Here is a 15,879-nt window from a genome sequence, read left to right on the forward strand (position 1 = left end):
AAGCCTCTCCGCCATTCATAGCTTCGTTAACAACGAAACTGAAAATGGCTCTAAATTTGTAATTTTGATAAAGACAAGTTAGATTTCAAATAAAAACAAAAGATTTCGAAGTAAAATAAGCATTTTAGTTAAAATTAAAATTGTCTCTACCTGTAGCGGAGAATAATGTTGTGACAGGCCTTTGTCAAATCAACAAGATTAATGAAAAAATAATAGTTATAAACTCTGCCTAATCTATAGTATCTGTTCTGTGTACAGGTTTTTTAAAGGATACATTTTGATTACAAAATAAAAAAGCTCAACAATATACTGTTATAATAATAATCTCGTGAGTTCAGTGGTCGACCTTGTCCAAGGATTATTTTATACCGATGTGTTTAATAAATTCATTTTTGTGTCTAATTTTGTGAAATCTAGACGCGGCCAAACAAACATGGCCGAGTTATTGTTTGTGTTGCTTGTGGTGTGTTTGCAAAGTTCTTTAGCCGGTGAGTGAATAATACTTCTGATTAAAATCGAGGACGAGAATGAAAAAGGAACTTTTATGCATGGTTTTACACTCTTCTTAATATCTTTCATTGTAATTATTTTAGAGCCAGAAAAATGCGAAATAAGAGGTGTGGAGGGGGAGTGCGTGCCACTGCCCGCGTGCGAGCAATACGTGGCCCTGCTGAAGAACACCTCCTCCACGGCGGAGGGCCTGCAGCTCACCGCGGAGAGGCGGTGCGGCTTGGACGTGAGGAATGCTAAGGTATTGCTTACACTTGAGTGAGAGGCGGGGCCTCTGTGGTCTGGTGGCAAGACCACCTGTCCCGGGTTCGAATCCCAGTGGGGGCAAAATCGACTTCTTAGAGTGATAGTATAGGCTTGTTCTAAGTCCTCCTGGCTAGCTACCACCATCTTACCTAATTCAGTCGCCAGAATAATATTTTACACTGCATTGCTTTGTTTTGGCAGTTGAAGCTAAGATTATTCACAATACACAAAACTTTATAGTTGTTTTGTTTTTAAATTTACGAAACCCTAAAACGATGTTATAACAATCAAATTTTAATTTAACGAAGCTAGACAAATAAACTGAAATCCCATTATACTTGCAGGTCTGCTGCCTTGTGGTCCAACCAACATTGGTAGATTTCAAAGTAAACGAGGAGGACCAGGACTTATACGTCGACTCCTTCCCCGGCCACGACACCTGTGGGAGGACTGGTACAGTACAACAACTTTCACAAGTATTTGCTTATTTGGAGAAGAAGGAATTCATTATTCGCTATAATTTGTAAGAATACATTGGAAATACAATTTGCAGGATTTACTATTGCATTATCCTTTTAGAATGGGCTGATAAAATTATTTAAGCGTAAGAGGAGTCCTCACCCGTGGAGCATTTGTCCGTAATGTAACGTTACAGAATCAAGTATGACAATCAACAGCGTGGGAGGCGGATAGACTATTACAGTGCGCCAACTGTGGCTGTAATGTTACAGATTACATTACAATGATAAGGTCTGAGAACCATTCATTACAGTGCGCAAAGTAATACATATTGTTTAATTTTGTTAATACAACTTGTAACAATGGTATCTTAATTTTTCATTTTTAAATGCTCGTCACACGTATTTACAAAATGTTTTGTTTGAGGTGAAAATTTATCAGTAGTAAGTCAAGAAAGGTGCGCAGCACCGGTCGTTGTAGAGATCTCTAGGGGAGGCCTTTGTTCAACAGCGGACGTCATTAATTTGGCTGAAACGAACGAACGTGATGGATTTCAGTATCTCTCTATGAGCAATGAGTATCACAAAAAAGATTATGATGACTTAATTCCAGTTTCTTACAGATGGATACCGTATTTTTAAAATAGTCGAACAACTAACAGAAGAAGAATCGGTTTATGATGATGTACCTCTAATATCAAACGGTGCACCAGTAATCACACGTGGTAGGTCTACTTTAAGCGCGGTAAGTCCAAGCACTCTTTTAATATTTCTTTCTTTCATGCGGTGGATCGCAGAAATGAATCCACCAATGAGTTATTTCAATGTTAAAAGAAAAGCGAAGCACTTAAGTATTACACAAAAAACTTAAGTATTAGCAAGAGCAAGACATTACCGCGTAGAAAGCCTACTGGACAGTTTCCTATTCCATACATCAGTCCATCCAAATTAGATTTTTGCTTCTCTTAGTTTACTGACTTTACTTCAACAAAATACGGTCTTTACCTGTAAAAAATAAGATAATAATTCACTATTCATTCATATTTTATGTGATGCTTTATGGTGATCCTATAATTGTTTTTTAAATGTGTAAGGTTCTACCTAAATCAACTTGTTTGATAACGACCATAATCTAAGTGCCTTGAGCCTTTTAGATTAAGTTCCTTGAGAGAAGTTTACACCCAAGTTTGCTACCCTGAATACCCTGTGCTTCTATGATGCTCGAAAATTTTGGCACTTTAAAATTTTAATAATTTAAGCCCATAGCCCCATAAACCGTTTCGATCAAGATTCTATGAGAAAATCATCATAATTTTTCGACCAACATTGGAGTAGCACAAGGTTTTAAGGTTGCAAACTTGGGTGTAAACTTCTCTGAAGGAACTCAACAACATATTTAAAAATCGCAGGTAAGTACCTACTTACATGCGCGTTTGCGATGTTTGTATTGACTGGGCTGTTTCATTGTCTTACAGATGAAGACCGTATTTTGAGTGAAATTAGTGAACTGACAGAAGAAGAAATCAAATATGATCTGAAGTATGTAATATCAAACGGTACCCCAGTAATATTGCGAGGTAAGTCTACTTTTAATAAGCAACACAAGTCAAAGCATCCTGGTCCTGTTTCATAGGCATCGAGATATGAGTATTTCTCAAAAAAAATGTACATTTTGAAAAAAAAAGTGTGCTTTGAAACAGTTCAAAAGTTTTATATTTATAAATCATCACACAAAAAACACACACACACAATTTTGAAGGATGAATATTAATCTTTAAGATAACGAAGAATTATAGCTATAATCCTACTTATTACCAAATATTTAGATATTTTAAAAATAGTCCTTTTTTACCTTTCATACAAAAATCTGTTTGCCACCCTAGCTTTTTCATGTGTTTTTGTTTCATAAAATGCGATACGTAACTAAATTATTGTAAATTTCTTTGTATTATCGTTCTACAGTAATCGCAGTTTCTGTATCAAATTGATTTTCTATGGGGTGTCATAATGAATTGGCAATTTAAAGCAAAAAAACAAAATGAGTNGTAATAAAAATGTATTAATAAAAAAAGTATGAATAATAAAATTATGAAGAGAGATTATTATGAACACAAATCGGTAGTAAGAAAAAGAATAGGATTTAGAATTTTATGTGAGCCAATATAGAACCGATGTATCCTAATATATGTTTTCATAAATTTATTACTCATAAGTGTATTTATCCATATTATTGAAAATCATGATGTCTATATTCGTATTAAATCGTATTTTAATATTAAATTAATTTGAAATGGTCCAAAACAGGCAATATTTTGTGCCACAAAACTAACGTGACAGAAACGAATCGCTGCAAAACCGACTCCACGTAGTCTTGTCTGCCCTACCCCTAGAGTGTAATTTAAAAGCCGGAGGCCTGACGTCTCCGCCATAACATCTATCGCGAAAATTAGTGAAAACGTGTGTGTTTTGTGGGATTACTTTTTCGTAACAGGCAGTAAAATCAGCGATTTTATATAGAACGGTAAGTCTTCATTTAACCATTTTTTGTAATACGTGTGGTACGAACATTTAGTAAGCTTTTATATTTGCTGTAACAAATTTTATCAAAAAAATACTTGTTTCTGATCTCATTTTGTCTAATATTTCGTTACGTTTTTTACGAATTTCGTTACGTTACGAAAAAGTACAACATAATGCTGAGTGTATACTGTTATTACCTGACTAAGCATAGTAATATTCACTACTTAATTTATTTCAAAAAATATAGAGCGTTAATAACAAAAGGATTGGATACTATCTGCTTTACAGAAGTGCCACCAGCAAAAAATTATCAAATAATTTAGATTACGTTTTTATGTGATTACTTCTTTTGTTTTTTTAGGAATGCCGCCAAAAACCAATGCCGAAAGGCAAAAAGCTTACAGAGAACGACTCAAAATGGATAAACATGCTGGAACAAAAATAATTTTATTAAAATAGTACGAATGATTACTCCCTTATTTTATTTCTAACCCCTTAATATCACCCCGTATTTGGGTGCATACTTACAAATATTTTGAATTGAATAAATGAAGAGCATTCACAATATTTCGCCAATGTATAACAAGCCTTATGGCCTTACTATTTCGTTACTACTATTTCGTTACGTACATTTTTTTTGAGAAATACTCATATAATATACTACGTAGTAATATTAGTTTAAAGTTCATGAAAAAACCTTCATAAAAACATCCGGAGGAGAGAAATGGTAAGCCTCTCGTAGCCGGCAAGGGCCGCTCAAGAGCCAGCCATAACCTGACACGGAGCTCTGCTCATGAATGTCCAATTTGGGAAAATATATCGCTCTGTCCGTTTCATTTGGCTCCGGTCGATACCGTTGGGTTTTAGTGGGTAGGCCCCGTTCTTCTGGCGGGGAAAGTCCCACATACTACAACCCACTGGTCGTCCCCATCGGCCAGTGGGAATGCGCAAAGCATTTACCGACATTAAAAAATGGTTCAATCAGTTTTTCTGTTGACAGATATGGCTCGATACATGGCGCTGCTGGGCTACAAAGTGAACGCCAACGTGCTGTGGCAGTGCGGAGGATCGGTGATCACGGAGAAGCACGTCCTCACGGCTGCACACTGCATCTCCGCTTCTCTGTGAGTTTCTTTGGAGATGTTTTGATTGATCCATTATGATCATCATCAATTCATCATCATCACGTCATTACTTCCCACTGCAGGAGCAGAAACGAGTCACCGTATTGAATCCATTCTTGAAATTACCATCAGGTGAGATACAGGCCAAGAGCTTCCTCGTTGTGGAAAAAAAAAAAAAAAAAAATTCTGTCTACTAAGGTTCGGCCAAACCAACGAGTGCAGTCTGTGTGCGCGATGGCTATGGCGATCAGATGTCAACGCATCCTGTTATCGGTCGCGGCGATCTAGGCGATCCATTGCCAACGCACGCTTTGGTTTGGCCGAAGTTTTAGAGTCTCACCTGATATAAGGCGAAAATGTCATATTCTATGACTGTAAATGAATGATGGTGATAAAAAGTTGTGCATGGGTTCTAAAATATAATTTCCTTGTTTCTGCATCAGGCATGTGGTACGGGTTGGTGAGCTCGATTTGGCTTTCGAGGAGAAAGACGCGCAGCCCATAGATTTCTACATCAAGAAGAAAATACCCCATGAACTGTATTCTAAATTCCAAAATGACATAGCCATAGTTGTGTTGGATGGAAGCATTAACTTTAAGGGTAAGAATGACCTATGATTAAACAAACAACAAATAGCTTTAGGTCAGGACTTTTTAATGGCAGCAACCAAAAGAAATGATATCAAATTCAATCCTTAGCATCATATTATATAACAATTAATTGCTGTGTGTGTGTGAAAAGTCTCGGTGAAACCTGAGAAAGGCTGAAGGGATTTGACTGATTTTGGATTTGAAATTATTGTCGTAGTTAGTCCAGGGAAGTTTAAACGGTGAGAAAACATGGGAAAATTAGAATTTAACACACATACGAAGTCGCGGGCAAAGCTAGTCGGTAATAACATATGAATTTAGATGAATATATGATAAAAGAGCCAAACAATGTTTTCTTTTTCAGAAGAACATCATGTTGGTCCCATATGCTTGCCGTTTGACACTAAAAAGAAGGTGTTGCCAGAATATAATTTTTATAATTATAAGGGTACATTTGTGGCTGGTTGGGGCGAAGCACCAGAAAGTAAGTTTATTTGTTATCAATATTTTTGTAAATTATCGAAATAAAGTTTGAATGTCTATACATTCAACCATGTACCTATTACATACTGTAACAGTCAATTGACTGCTATAATAATAATTTTTAAAAATTGCTATAACAGAACTTAGAATGGTACTCTGACTTCATAATAGGTGTCTACTAATTCTTTAATATTCTCAGAATTGGTCCGATAGAGTATTTTTCCTACAATCTAATTAGTTAAAATATTATCTTTATTATTTTATTTCTTTGCAGAACGTGAAAGGCCTACATACCTGGCATATGCACATGTAAATATCGTTTCTACTGACAAATGCAAGAGCCTGTACGAGAGCTCAACAAGGTACCTATACCCGTAGTATTTACAACTTATAAATACACCTGTGAACCTATAACAGCTACTGCTAATCTATACTAATATTATAAATGCGAAAGTAACTCTGTCTGTCTGTCTGTTTTGCTTTCACGCCTAAACCACTGAACCAATTTTGATGAAATTTGGCATAGATATAGTTTGAGTCCCGGGAAAGAACATAGGATAGTTTTTATCCCGGTTTTTGAAACAGAGACGCGCGCGATAAAGTTTTTCTTGATCGACAAAATTCCACGCCGGCGAAGCCGCGGCCGGAAAGCTAGTTAATAAAAAATTGTCCAGTAGGTAAATGTGACTAATTTTGTTTTTACCAGAATCCGCCAGGAGGGTTATGTTTTTTCAAATGTTTTTTTTTTAATATTTTTACTATGTATTTTATAGAATGATAGACGACCGTGTCTTCTGCGCTGGTGACACTGCATTGGGACACGACTCGTGTAACGGGGACAGCGGAGGGCCGCTGGTTGCTGAATATGTAAGTTGTTGCTGGGTATTCCGTATTTATCCAACGTCGCCAGAAAGAACGATATTTTTCCCATAGTACCACAGTTGACCAGTTATATTATTATTTATATCATATTGCAGAAGGTGGAAGAATTCAACCGCACGTTCTACTACCAGCTCGGGGTCATCTCCTATGGGTACAGATGCGGCGAGGGACCCTTCGTTGGTGTGCTCACCAATGTCACCCACTTCATGCCCTGGATACGCAAGAAAGTGCTAGGGGAGAACCTGTAGTACCTGCCTACCTGCCGATTCGACATTCGAGTATCGCCAGTTTGCACCCCGGATTAACGGATATTACTAATACCTTTTATGAAAAAAAAACTTAATACAGGATGTGTTTATTTAATTTTGTACCTTATACACCACCACTTTTCATTCACCGAAAAAATATACTAATGGTTCATCCAGCCCTGGAGACTCTGATAGCCCGGGGGCTCCGTATCATTGATCTGGCTGACTGATACGGTGGTAGCTACGCTCCTGGTTGATATGCAGCTTCCCTGTAGTGGGTTAAAAAGTTTGTAATTAATGTAGTTAATAAATATCTAACCTTACGGTCTCCGGGATTTCTGATTACTACCACATTGTATTATTATTAGAAAGCGGTGGCCACAGCTAGGAGTACCTAAATAGATTCTAATGTCATTTAAAATTCGGGGCAAACTATCTTTTTTCCCTGGGAGAGAAATATCTATTTCGTGACAGCAGGATTGACAACAAAACATACACTCGAATTGAGAACCTCCTCTTTTTTTGACGTTGGTTAAAATCACCATAGACCTACAAAAACACAAGCTATTTAATAAAGTGCCGATAGCTTACGAGTATAATAGATGTAAACTGCTCATCTGTGTACACAGATTCTTGAATATTGTGATTAAAAAATAAAAAAGCTAAGACAAAACTGATATAATAATAATCTCGTAAGTTCAGTGGTCGACCTTGTTCAAGGATTATTAAAGACTGATGTGTTTAAATTCATTCATTTTTCTAACTTTGTGAAATCTAGACGCGGCCAAACAAACATGGCCGAGTTATTTTTTGTGTTGCTTGTGGTGTGTTTGCAAAGTTCTTTAGCCGGTAAGTTTATACAATTGGCTCGGTGTTTCTTTACGAGGTCGAATCAGAAATGAGGAGATCCGTAAACGAACTAAAGTCGCTGACATAGTCCGACGGATTAGCAAGCTGAAGTGGCAATAGGCAGGGCACCATAGTACGCAGAACTGATGGCTGATGGGGCAGCAAACTTTTGGAGTGGAGGCCACGTACCGAAAAACGCAGCGTGAGACATCCACCCACAAGGGGGACCGACGACCTGATAAAGATAGCAGGAAGGCGCTGGATGCAGGTAACCGTGCGATGTGGAAATCATTGGGAGAGGCCAGTTCAGCAGTGGACGTCCTGTGGCCGTGACAAATAATAAAATATAAAATAACTGTTACCTTCCTACAGTAACAGTTATTTTATATTATTTATACTCATTAAAACTATAGAAACTACGTTAGAGACATTCTGTCGTTATAAATAATGCAGATTTTTCTTGATATAATTCGTTGTAATTATTTTAGAGCCAGAAAAATGCGAAATAAGAGGTGTGGAGGGGGAGTGCGTGCCATTGCCCGCGTGCGAGCAATACGTGGCCCTGCTAAAGAACACCTCCTCCACGGCGGAGGGCCTGCAGCTCACCGCGGAGAGGCGGTGCGGCTTGGACGTGAGGAATGTTAAGGTATTCCTTAGCCTTCCCGGCCTCTGTCGTCTGGTGGTAAGACTACCTGCCTCGGGTTCGAATCCCAGTGGGGGCAAAATAGACTCCTCGAAGTGATTGGTCTTACATATTATTATTTAAGATTGTCGCCAGATCAACATTGTGAAGTGAACTGCGTTGTTGTGATTTGGCAGTTAAAGCTAAGGCTATCGAATATTTCACATCTAGACGGACTCAACGGAACAAGAGTTCTGTTTGAACATTTACGAAACCCTAAAAACTATGCTACTCCCAAAAATCAGTACAAATCTCATATACTTGCAGGTCTGCTGCCCTGTGGACTCTGTAGTCCAAACACAATTGTTAAGTTTCAAACAAATCGAGGAAGACCAGGACCTATATGTCGACTCCTTTCCCGGTCACGACGTCTGCGGGAGGATTCGTTTTCACCAGTATATAGGTACAACAACTTTCACAAGTATTTGTTTATTTCTAAAAGAAGGAATTACATTAGGCATACACATGTCATGTCTGTGAACAGGCGCTGCCTTCGGGGACTGGTCAAGACGAGATCCATCTACCTTAAAATTTTTAACCTAACAACTAACAATCAAGCTAGACAGTAGGAGGGCACTAAATATACAGGATGTAATTTTGTAATGCCACCTGTGTGCTTACCATGAGTTTACGTTAGATCTTCATAGAGATTTTTGACGTACTCGCTAGCGAGGACACCTAACGTAAACTCATGGTAGGTGCACTGGAGGGAAAGCACTCCTAATACTGTAGATAGACAAATTTGTACTCAAAGGATTCCTTTATTTGTGAAAAGAGAGAGAACTGTGAGAGACGAATTGAGTATGTACTTACATACCTGTAATGTTACAGAACTTACAGATTAAGTACATTACGTAGGGAATGGCTGGGACTGGGAACCGATCATTACAGAGCATAAACTGATAAAAAAAAGTGATATTTAGATACAACTTGTAACAATGGAATCTAAAATGTTACATTTTAAGTGAATGCTCCAGGAGAATTTCAAAGTCTTTACTCTCTATAAGCTCACTCACAAAAAAGATTATGATGATTTAATTTCATTTTCTTACAGATAAATACCGTATTTTGAGCGAAGTCAGAGTCAGAAAGAGAGTCAGAAGATCAGACATTTTTTCAGTATATAACGGTACACCAGTAATCTTGCGTGGTAAGTCTACTTCTTGTAAACAACGAAAGCCAAAGTATTCTGTTAGTGTTTAATTCTTTCTTTCTTTGATACGGTAGATCGCAGAAATTAATCCATCAATGAAATTAGGAAATAATAGCGCATGCTCCCAATATAGGTAAGAACGAAGGTGCATCATGAACTTTGGGTTATCGTGGCTTTGGCAGCTAGCCTAAAATTATTGCCTGGTAAGGGGTTGCTTGGGGGAGGCCTTTGTCCAGCAGTGGACGTCATTTGGCTGAAACGAACGAACGAACGAACGGGTTGCTTGGACCGGTCATTCTCTGGCCGAAGAAACTGAATGTGGGACAACAAATCACGGCTCCGTTTCATTTGGCTCCGGTGGATACCGTTTGGCTTTTAATTGTTAGGCCCCGTCCTTCTGGCGAGGAGACTCCCACATAACCCACTGGTCGCCCCCTTCGGCCAATGGGAATTTGCAAAGCATTTCTCAAGATTAAAACAATGGCTCATTCAATTTTACTGTTGATAGATAAGTCATTATACATGGCGCTGCTGGGCTACAAATTGAACACCAACCTGCAGTGGCAGTGCGGTGGATCGGTGATTACAGAGAAGCACGTCCTCACGGCTGCACACTGCATCTCCAGTTCCCTGTGAGTTTCTTTGGAGATATTTGGATTAACCCATATAATCATCATCAATTCATCATCACGTCAATACTTCCCAAATCCCACTTCAGGAGCAGAAACGAGTCATCGTATTAAATCCATGCTTGAATTTGTGTCTACTCAAGGTTCGGCCAAACCTACGTCAACGTCGCCAATGGCGATCAGCCCCCCTAGACAAAACGCACTTTTTGATCGAATCGAAAATCGAATCCGTCAAAACTCCATACAAAAAAGGGGCTTTTCGACCACTTTTCGACTGGTTTGCGATTATAATTTGCACTTTGTCTAGACCCACTGATGTCAACATTGTCAACGCATCCTGTCATCGGTCGCGGCGATCTGGGCGATATCCATTGCCAATGCACGCTTTGGTTTGGCCAAAGTCTTAGAGCCTCACCTGATATACGGTGAAAATGACATATTCTATGACTGTAAATGAATGATGGTGATAAAATAAACTTGTGCAGATGCACTAAAATGTATAATTTCTAGTGTCCGACCGAATATGGATTTTCAGCCGAAAACGGAAACGAAACGAAGCTTCGGCTGCAGTCTCATTTTCGGCCGAAAACGAAAACGAAAATGACCTTCAACTCTCAAATTTCAATCTGAAATTATGTAAAAACTTTGAAAACCGTTAATGTTTTGACCAAAAACATAATGATGTTTGACAGTTCATTTTGATAAGGATTGATTAAAGAAAACCGGCATTAAAACACAAAAAAATTAATCATGAATAATTCTTAGTAGAATATTATTTCCGGTGTATATTGAAATATTGGGAAGTGAAGAAGAAATAAAGGGTGTCCAGTGGGAATTTTCCAAATAAATTAATGATTTTTTATTATTTATAGCTGACCCGGCGAACTTCGTACCGCCTTAGCGTAGAGATTTTCTTTAAATTTTTTTCCGTAAGAACCATCCTTGGACTTCCACAAACATTTAAAAAAAAGAATTATCGAAATCGGTTCAGCCGTTCACACGTGATGCCGTGACAACGCGAAACGGGTTTCATTTTTATATATATAGACTAGCTTTGGTCGCCCGCTACGCGGGCTACAAAAGCTAGATCTGCGATGCTGGCCGCTCCGGGCTTCGCCCTACGCGGCGCTCGGCCTGCGGCCTCGCATTCGGAGCTCGGCCTTCGGCCTCGCAAAAATTACACGGGGCGTTTATCGTTTGTCGCAAGGCTCTTTTGCTTTTTTGACGCAACACAAGTTTAACTATGGTAACTCTCGGGATTTGAACCATCGCTCGGCCTTCGGCCTCGCCTTTCTGTCTGTCACTGGGCTCTAGTCCTTTTTTGACGCATTAAAAATAAATCTATGGCGACTCACAGGCTTTAAACTATCGCTCGGCCTTCGGCCTCGCCTTTTTCTACGTTAGCTAAGCCCCCCTGCATACAATTTGTATGGAGAATTTAGTCCCTTTAGGAAAACGGGTGAACGCTTGGCGGCCATCTTGGATTTCCATTCATCGATCATTCGACAATACATTTCAAATACTTATTGCTCAACTGCGAACGCTCTGTAGGCTCCCGACCAGTGACTCATGGCGTATTTCAAATCCGCATTAGACTCTATTTTGAAACAATTAAACTTAATGAAAACTCTTTGGTTTTATTGTATTAAATTTCGAACTTGGAAAATTCTCGCTGGACACCCTTTACAACGTAACCTCACTTCACAACTTCAAAAGAGTGTGACAATACCGCGTCCGTTCAAGTCTGATTGGAAACATGAGTGCACTAGATTCACTCCCGAAGATATCGGAACGATAAACGTCACCATTTTATTCACGTATTTCTGATATTCGGTTTGGCCGAAGCTTCGGCTGGTTTTTGGCCGAAAACGAAAATATGGCCGAATGTCCATTTTTTGGCCGAAAATGGCCGAAAACGAAAACGAATATTCGGTCGGTCACTAATAATTTCCTTGTTTCTGCATCAGGCATGTGGTACGGGTTGGTGAGATCGATTTGGCTTTCGAGGAGGAAGACGCACAGCCCATAGATTTCTACATCAAGAAGAAAATACCCCATGAGCTGTATTCTAAATTCCAAAATGACATAGCCATAGTTGTCTTGGATGGAAGCATTAACTTCAAGGGTAACAATGAAAAACAAACGATAAATAAATATCACATTTTTCGGTCAGGTCTTTTAAGGAAAAGGTTTAAAAGAAATTATGTTAAATTAAATCCTAAGCATCATACGAGTCTCAGTAATAATTTATGAATTTAAGAGACTATCAGCAAGAAAAGTAACGAGCATTTTTTCAGAGGAACTTCATGTTGGTCCCATATGCCTGCCGTTTGACGCCAAAAAGAAGATGTTGCCAGAATATAAGTTTAATAATTATAAGGGTACGTTTGTGGCTGGTTGGGGCGAAGCACCAGAAAGTAAGTTTATTTTTCATCAATATTTTCTGAGTTATCGAAATCAAAGATCTATTCAATCAAAGATGTACCTAATGGTTAAATTATGTAATAAATATATAAATAAAATAAATAATAAAATAAAAAATAAAATAAAATTAAGCAATGAAGTGTGAAGTTTAGATTATTTTCAAAAAAGTTGCTATAAGTTAAAATGGTTAGTACCCTGATTTACTTCGCAATAGATTCCACTAATTCTTTATTTATTAAATAAATATTCTCCACAGCTAGTTCAATAGAGAGTTATTACAAGCTTTTTATTACTTTCACATGTCTGGTGTCTGTCGTCAAATCTTGCAACTTAAAATTGACCCACTTCCCGGTTTCCTATTGAGCTGAAATTTTGCATACATGTGTAAGTCCGATGACAATGCAATATTATGGTACCATTGAGCTGGTCTGATGATGGAGTCGGGAGGTGGCCATAGGAACTCCTAAACAAAACGGCGGAAACTCATCGAGTTTGGGTTCGTTGGATTTGTCTTTTCGAGCACTTTAGTGTTAGATAACGTCCAGGGTCCTGAGATTAAGATATAACTAAAAAGTGTAAAATAAAATTATAATAAAAATAAACTTTTTTAAAAACAAGCTTTTATTCTGAATTTCGAAAGCTTGTAGCGCAAACAGAGAAAAAGAGGAATAAATTCCATGCGCGATACAAACTTTCGAAATTCAGAATAAAAGCTTGTTTTTAAAAAAGTTTATTTTTANAGTTTTTCTTTGCAGAACCTGAAAGACCTACACAGCTGGCATATGCACATGTGAATATCGTTTCTACTGACGAATGCAAGAGTCTGTACGAGAACTATTCAAGGTACTATTTCAACAAAACTTCTAAAACACTGAACAATGAACATTTCATTATGTACCACACACCGTTTGACCTTTCCTGAAAGTTATACCCATAGATGAAGCACGCTTACTCTGTAAATACATTTTTGAACATAGCTAGTCGCGGCCTAGCTGGGCAATTCAGGAGAGCAGAAGGAAAGAGGTTTGAACATAGTTTGATTCACTGCTCAGTTACTTTGGGTAATTTTCCCACTGGACTTTGTTAATATACTACTATGGGAGAATCATAATTGATGAAAAATTTACAAGAAGTAGGTACCTTGATAGCTATAAAAAGGCAGTTGGCGTCCCCAGGGTTGCGTAGTGGGCCCACAGTCATTCTCTTCGGTATAAAACCTTACACAAGCATCTAAATAACAACTCAATTAATTTTAACAAAAAAATAAACCGACCCTAGGATCCCATCATTAGATCCTGACTTGTTGATCTAGAGAAAAAAAACATACAGTGGAATATAGAACCTCCTCCTTTTTTTGAAGTCTGTTAAAAATACGCTCCTGATATATAATATTATGGTAATCACGCTATTTGAACCTGTGACAGTCCAGTACGCTTTATTTATTTATTTTATTTTACTTTATAGGACGATAGACGATCGTGTCTTCTGCGCTGGTGACTCCGATTTTAAACACGACTCGTGTAACGGGGACAGCGGAGGGCCGCTGGTTGCTGAATATGTAAGTTTTTATAGCTATTTCGTTACCAAAAGGCGCCAGAAAGAAGGGATTATGTTTTTTTGCCATAGTACCCACAATTCTTCAGTTATATTCTTATTTCTCGCAACAGGTGGACGAATTCGGCTACAAGTTTTACTCCCAGCTCGGGGTCATCTCCTACGGGTACAGATGTGGCGAGGGACCCTTCGTTGGTGTGCTCACCAATGTCACCCACTTCATGCCCTGGATACGCCAGAAAGTGCTAGGGGAGAACCTGTAGTGCCTAAATGAACCTACGCGGAGAAAAGGTGATAATTAGTCCAAAGGTGTCGGTGGCGGATTCGACATTTCGATATTCAAAGAACGATAGTTCGATCCCCGAAATAACTTTTGTTAATGATGAACCTTATTAAATAATTTGAACAAGTTTGGATTTGATTATATTAATATGAGATCGAGGAAAATGTACCTATCATTATTGGTGGTAAGACCAGTTTTTCTGTGTGAGGATAATGCTCGCTTCCACCTTCGACCTTTGATACTAGAGGAGTACCTACTTATTATTATTCTGTGCTAGTGGGGCCTTTTAAATTAAAAAAAGCTCGTCAAGCAGAATAAAAATGTCATATAAAAAACGTTTATACTTACATCTTTTTAATTTTTAAAGCAGGGGCGGCCGCTTGTATAAATCCCTACCACTAGGACCCCTGGGCAGTTGCCAATTCTGCCTAATGATTTATCCAGCGCTAGGGGGTCTCGTAGCTCGGGGACCCCGTATCTTGGATACGGCTGATACGGCGGTAGCTGCGCCCTAGGTGATATGATAATTATGTAGGGCAAAGCTTCTCCTTGTAGAAGTCTCCTATCGCGAGCGCAGCCAAATTATGATAAGAATAAGAATTACTTTATAGTTAATTCTTACCTATAGGTATTTCTACTGACTGACATTGTGATCTATCAACGCACAGCCCAAACCACTGGACGGATCGGGCTGAAATTTGGCATGCAGATAGATGTTATGACGTAGGCATCCGCTAAGAAAGGATTTTACGAAACTCCACCCTTAAGGGGGTAAAACGGAGATCCACGGGTACGAAGTCGCGGGCGGCCGCTAGTTACTTTATAAAAGTCATGAAAAACGCGAAAGTTTCAAGGCAACTTGTTTTGTTTGTACGGTCTTAGATCCTAAAACCATTACGAAAACCCCGAGGTCATTGACTTCATTTACTTCCGGTAGAATAAAATTACGTAGTAATATAATAACCTTACATTCTCCGGGATTTCCGATTACATTCATCAGATTATGACGTCATAATAATAATTATTATGTGAGTTTAATATACCTACTAGGAATTTGTCATGAATTTTAAATAATAGTGCATTGTCAAAGAAATGTATTGATAAAAAAGGACATTATCCATTTTGGTCCAAAATCAAAAGTGCCGGCCAAAAAATAAAAGTGCTGTATTCTGATAGAACACGTCCGCCTTAGCATTTGTTACTATGGCACCAAAGCTGTAGTACCACTGTGCATCGTAGTATT

At 38.4% G+C, this 15,879-nt stretch overlaps 2 protein-coding genes across 4 annotated transcripts; both read left to right on the forward strand.

Annotated features, from left to right (window-relative positions):
• The first annotated feature begins 395 nt into the window (after positions 1–395).
• Positions 396–7,158, forward strand: LOC114352941 (venom protease-like). Of its 3 annotated transcripts, XM_028304708.1 has the most exons (11): positions 396–488; positions 594–751; positions 1,101–1,209; positions 1,838–1,939; positions 2,690–2,791; positions 4,735–4,858; positions 5,302–5,459; positions 5,814–5,933; positions 6,207–6,294; positions 6,706–6,799; positions 6,910–7,158. In XM_028304708.1, the coding sequence occupies exons 1-11, from the start codon at positions 434–436 to the stop codon at positions 7,060–7,062; spliced, it is 1,263 nt and encodes a 420-aa protein (XP_028160509.1). In that variant the 5' UTR covers positions 396–433; the 3' UTR covers positions 7,063–7,158. The 3 variants fall into 3 exon arrangements, with proteins under 3 accessions (XP_028160509.1, XP_028160510.1, XP_028160511.1); XM_028304709.1 differs by lacking the exon at positions 1,838–1,939 and having other exon boundaries at positions 397–488; XM_028304710.1 differs by lacking the exons at positions 1,838–1,939; positions 2,690–2,791 and having other exon boundaries at positions 397–488.
• A 661-nt stretch (positions 7,159–7,819) lies between these two features.
• LOC114352943 (venom protease-like) lies at positions 7,820–14,641 on the forward strand. The gene is made up of 10 exons (XM_028304711.1): positions 7,820–7,911; positions 8,400–8,557; positions 8,861–8,996; positions 9,648–9,743; positions 10,255–10,378; positions 12,343–12,500; positions 12,673–12,792; positions 13,555–13,642; positions 14,264–14,357; positions 14,467–14,641. Exons 1-10 carry the CDS (start codon positions 7,857–7,859, stop codon positions 14,614–14,616), a joined length of 1,179 nt encoding a protein of 392 aa, XP_028160512.1. The 5' UTR covers positions 7,820–7,856; the 3' UTR covers positions 14,617–14,641.
• Positions 14,642–15,879: the final 1,238 nt, after the last annotated feature.

The sequence above is a fragment of the Ostrinia furnacalis genome, unplaced genomic scaffold (genome assembly GCF_004193835.3).
Source record: "Ostrinia furnacalis isolate ACB-3 unplaced genomic scaffold, ASM419383v2 OfSCF1486, whole genome shotgun sequence".
Classification (NCBI taxonomy): Eukaryota; Metazoa; Arthropoda; class Insecta; order Lepidoptera; family Crambidae; genus Ostrinia; species Ostrinia furnacalis.

Excerpts from the sequence above, each read along its gene's own strand:
- LOC114352941 (XM_028304708.1), top strand. The coding sequence starts at position 434 with ATGGCCGAGTTATTGTTTGTGTTGCTTGTGGTGTGTTTGCAAAGTTCT. Across the intron at positions 1,940-2,689 it reads TGCACCAGTAATCACACGTG|ATGAAGACCGTATTTTGAGT; the intron begins GTAGGTCTACTT and ends ATTGTCTTACAG. Across the intron at positions 6,295-6,705 it reads CTGTACGAGAGCTCAACAAG|AATGATAGACGACCGTGTCT; the intron begins GTACCTATACCC and ends TGTATTTTATAG.
- LOC114352943 (XM_028304711.1), top strand. The coding sequence starts at position 7,857 with ATGGCCGAGTTATTTTTTGTGTTGCTTGTGGTGTGTTTGCAAAGTTCT. Across the intron at positions 8,558-8,860 it reads TGGACGTGAGGAATGTTAAG|GTCTGCTGCCCTGTGGACTC; the intron begins GTATTCCTTAGC and ends ATATACTTGCAG. Across the intron at positions 9,744-10,254 it reads TACACCAGTAATCTTGCGTG|ATAAGTCATTATACATGGCG; the intron begins GTAAGTCTACTT and ends TACTGTTGATAG.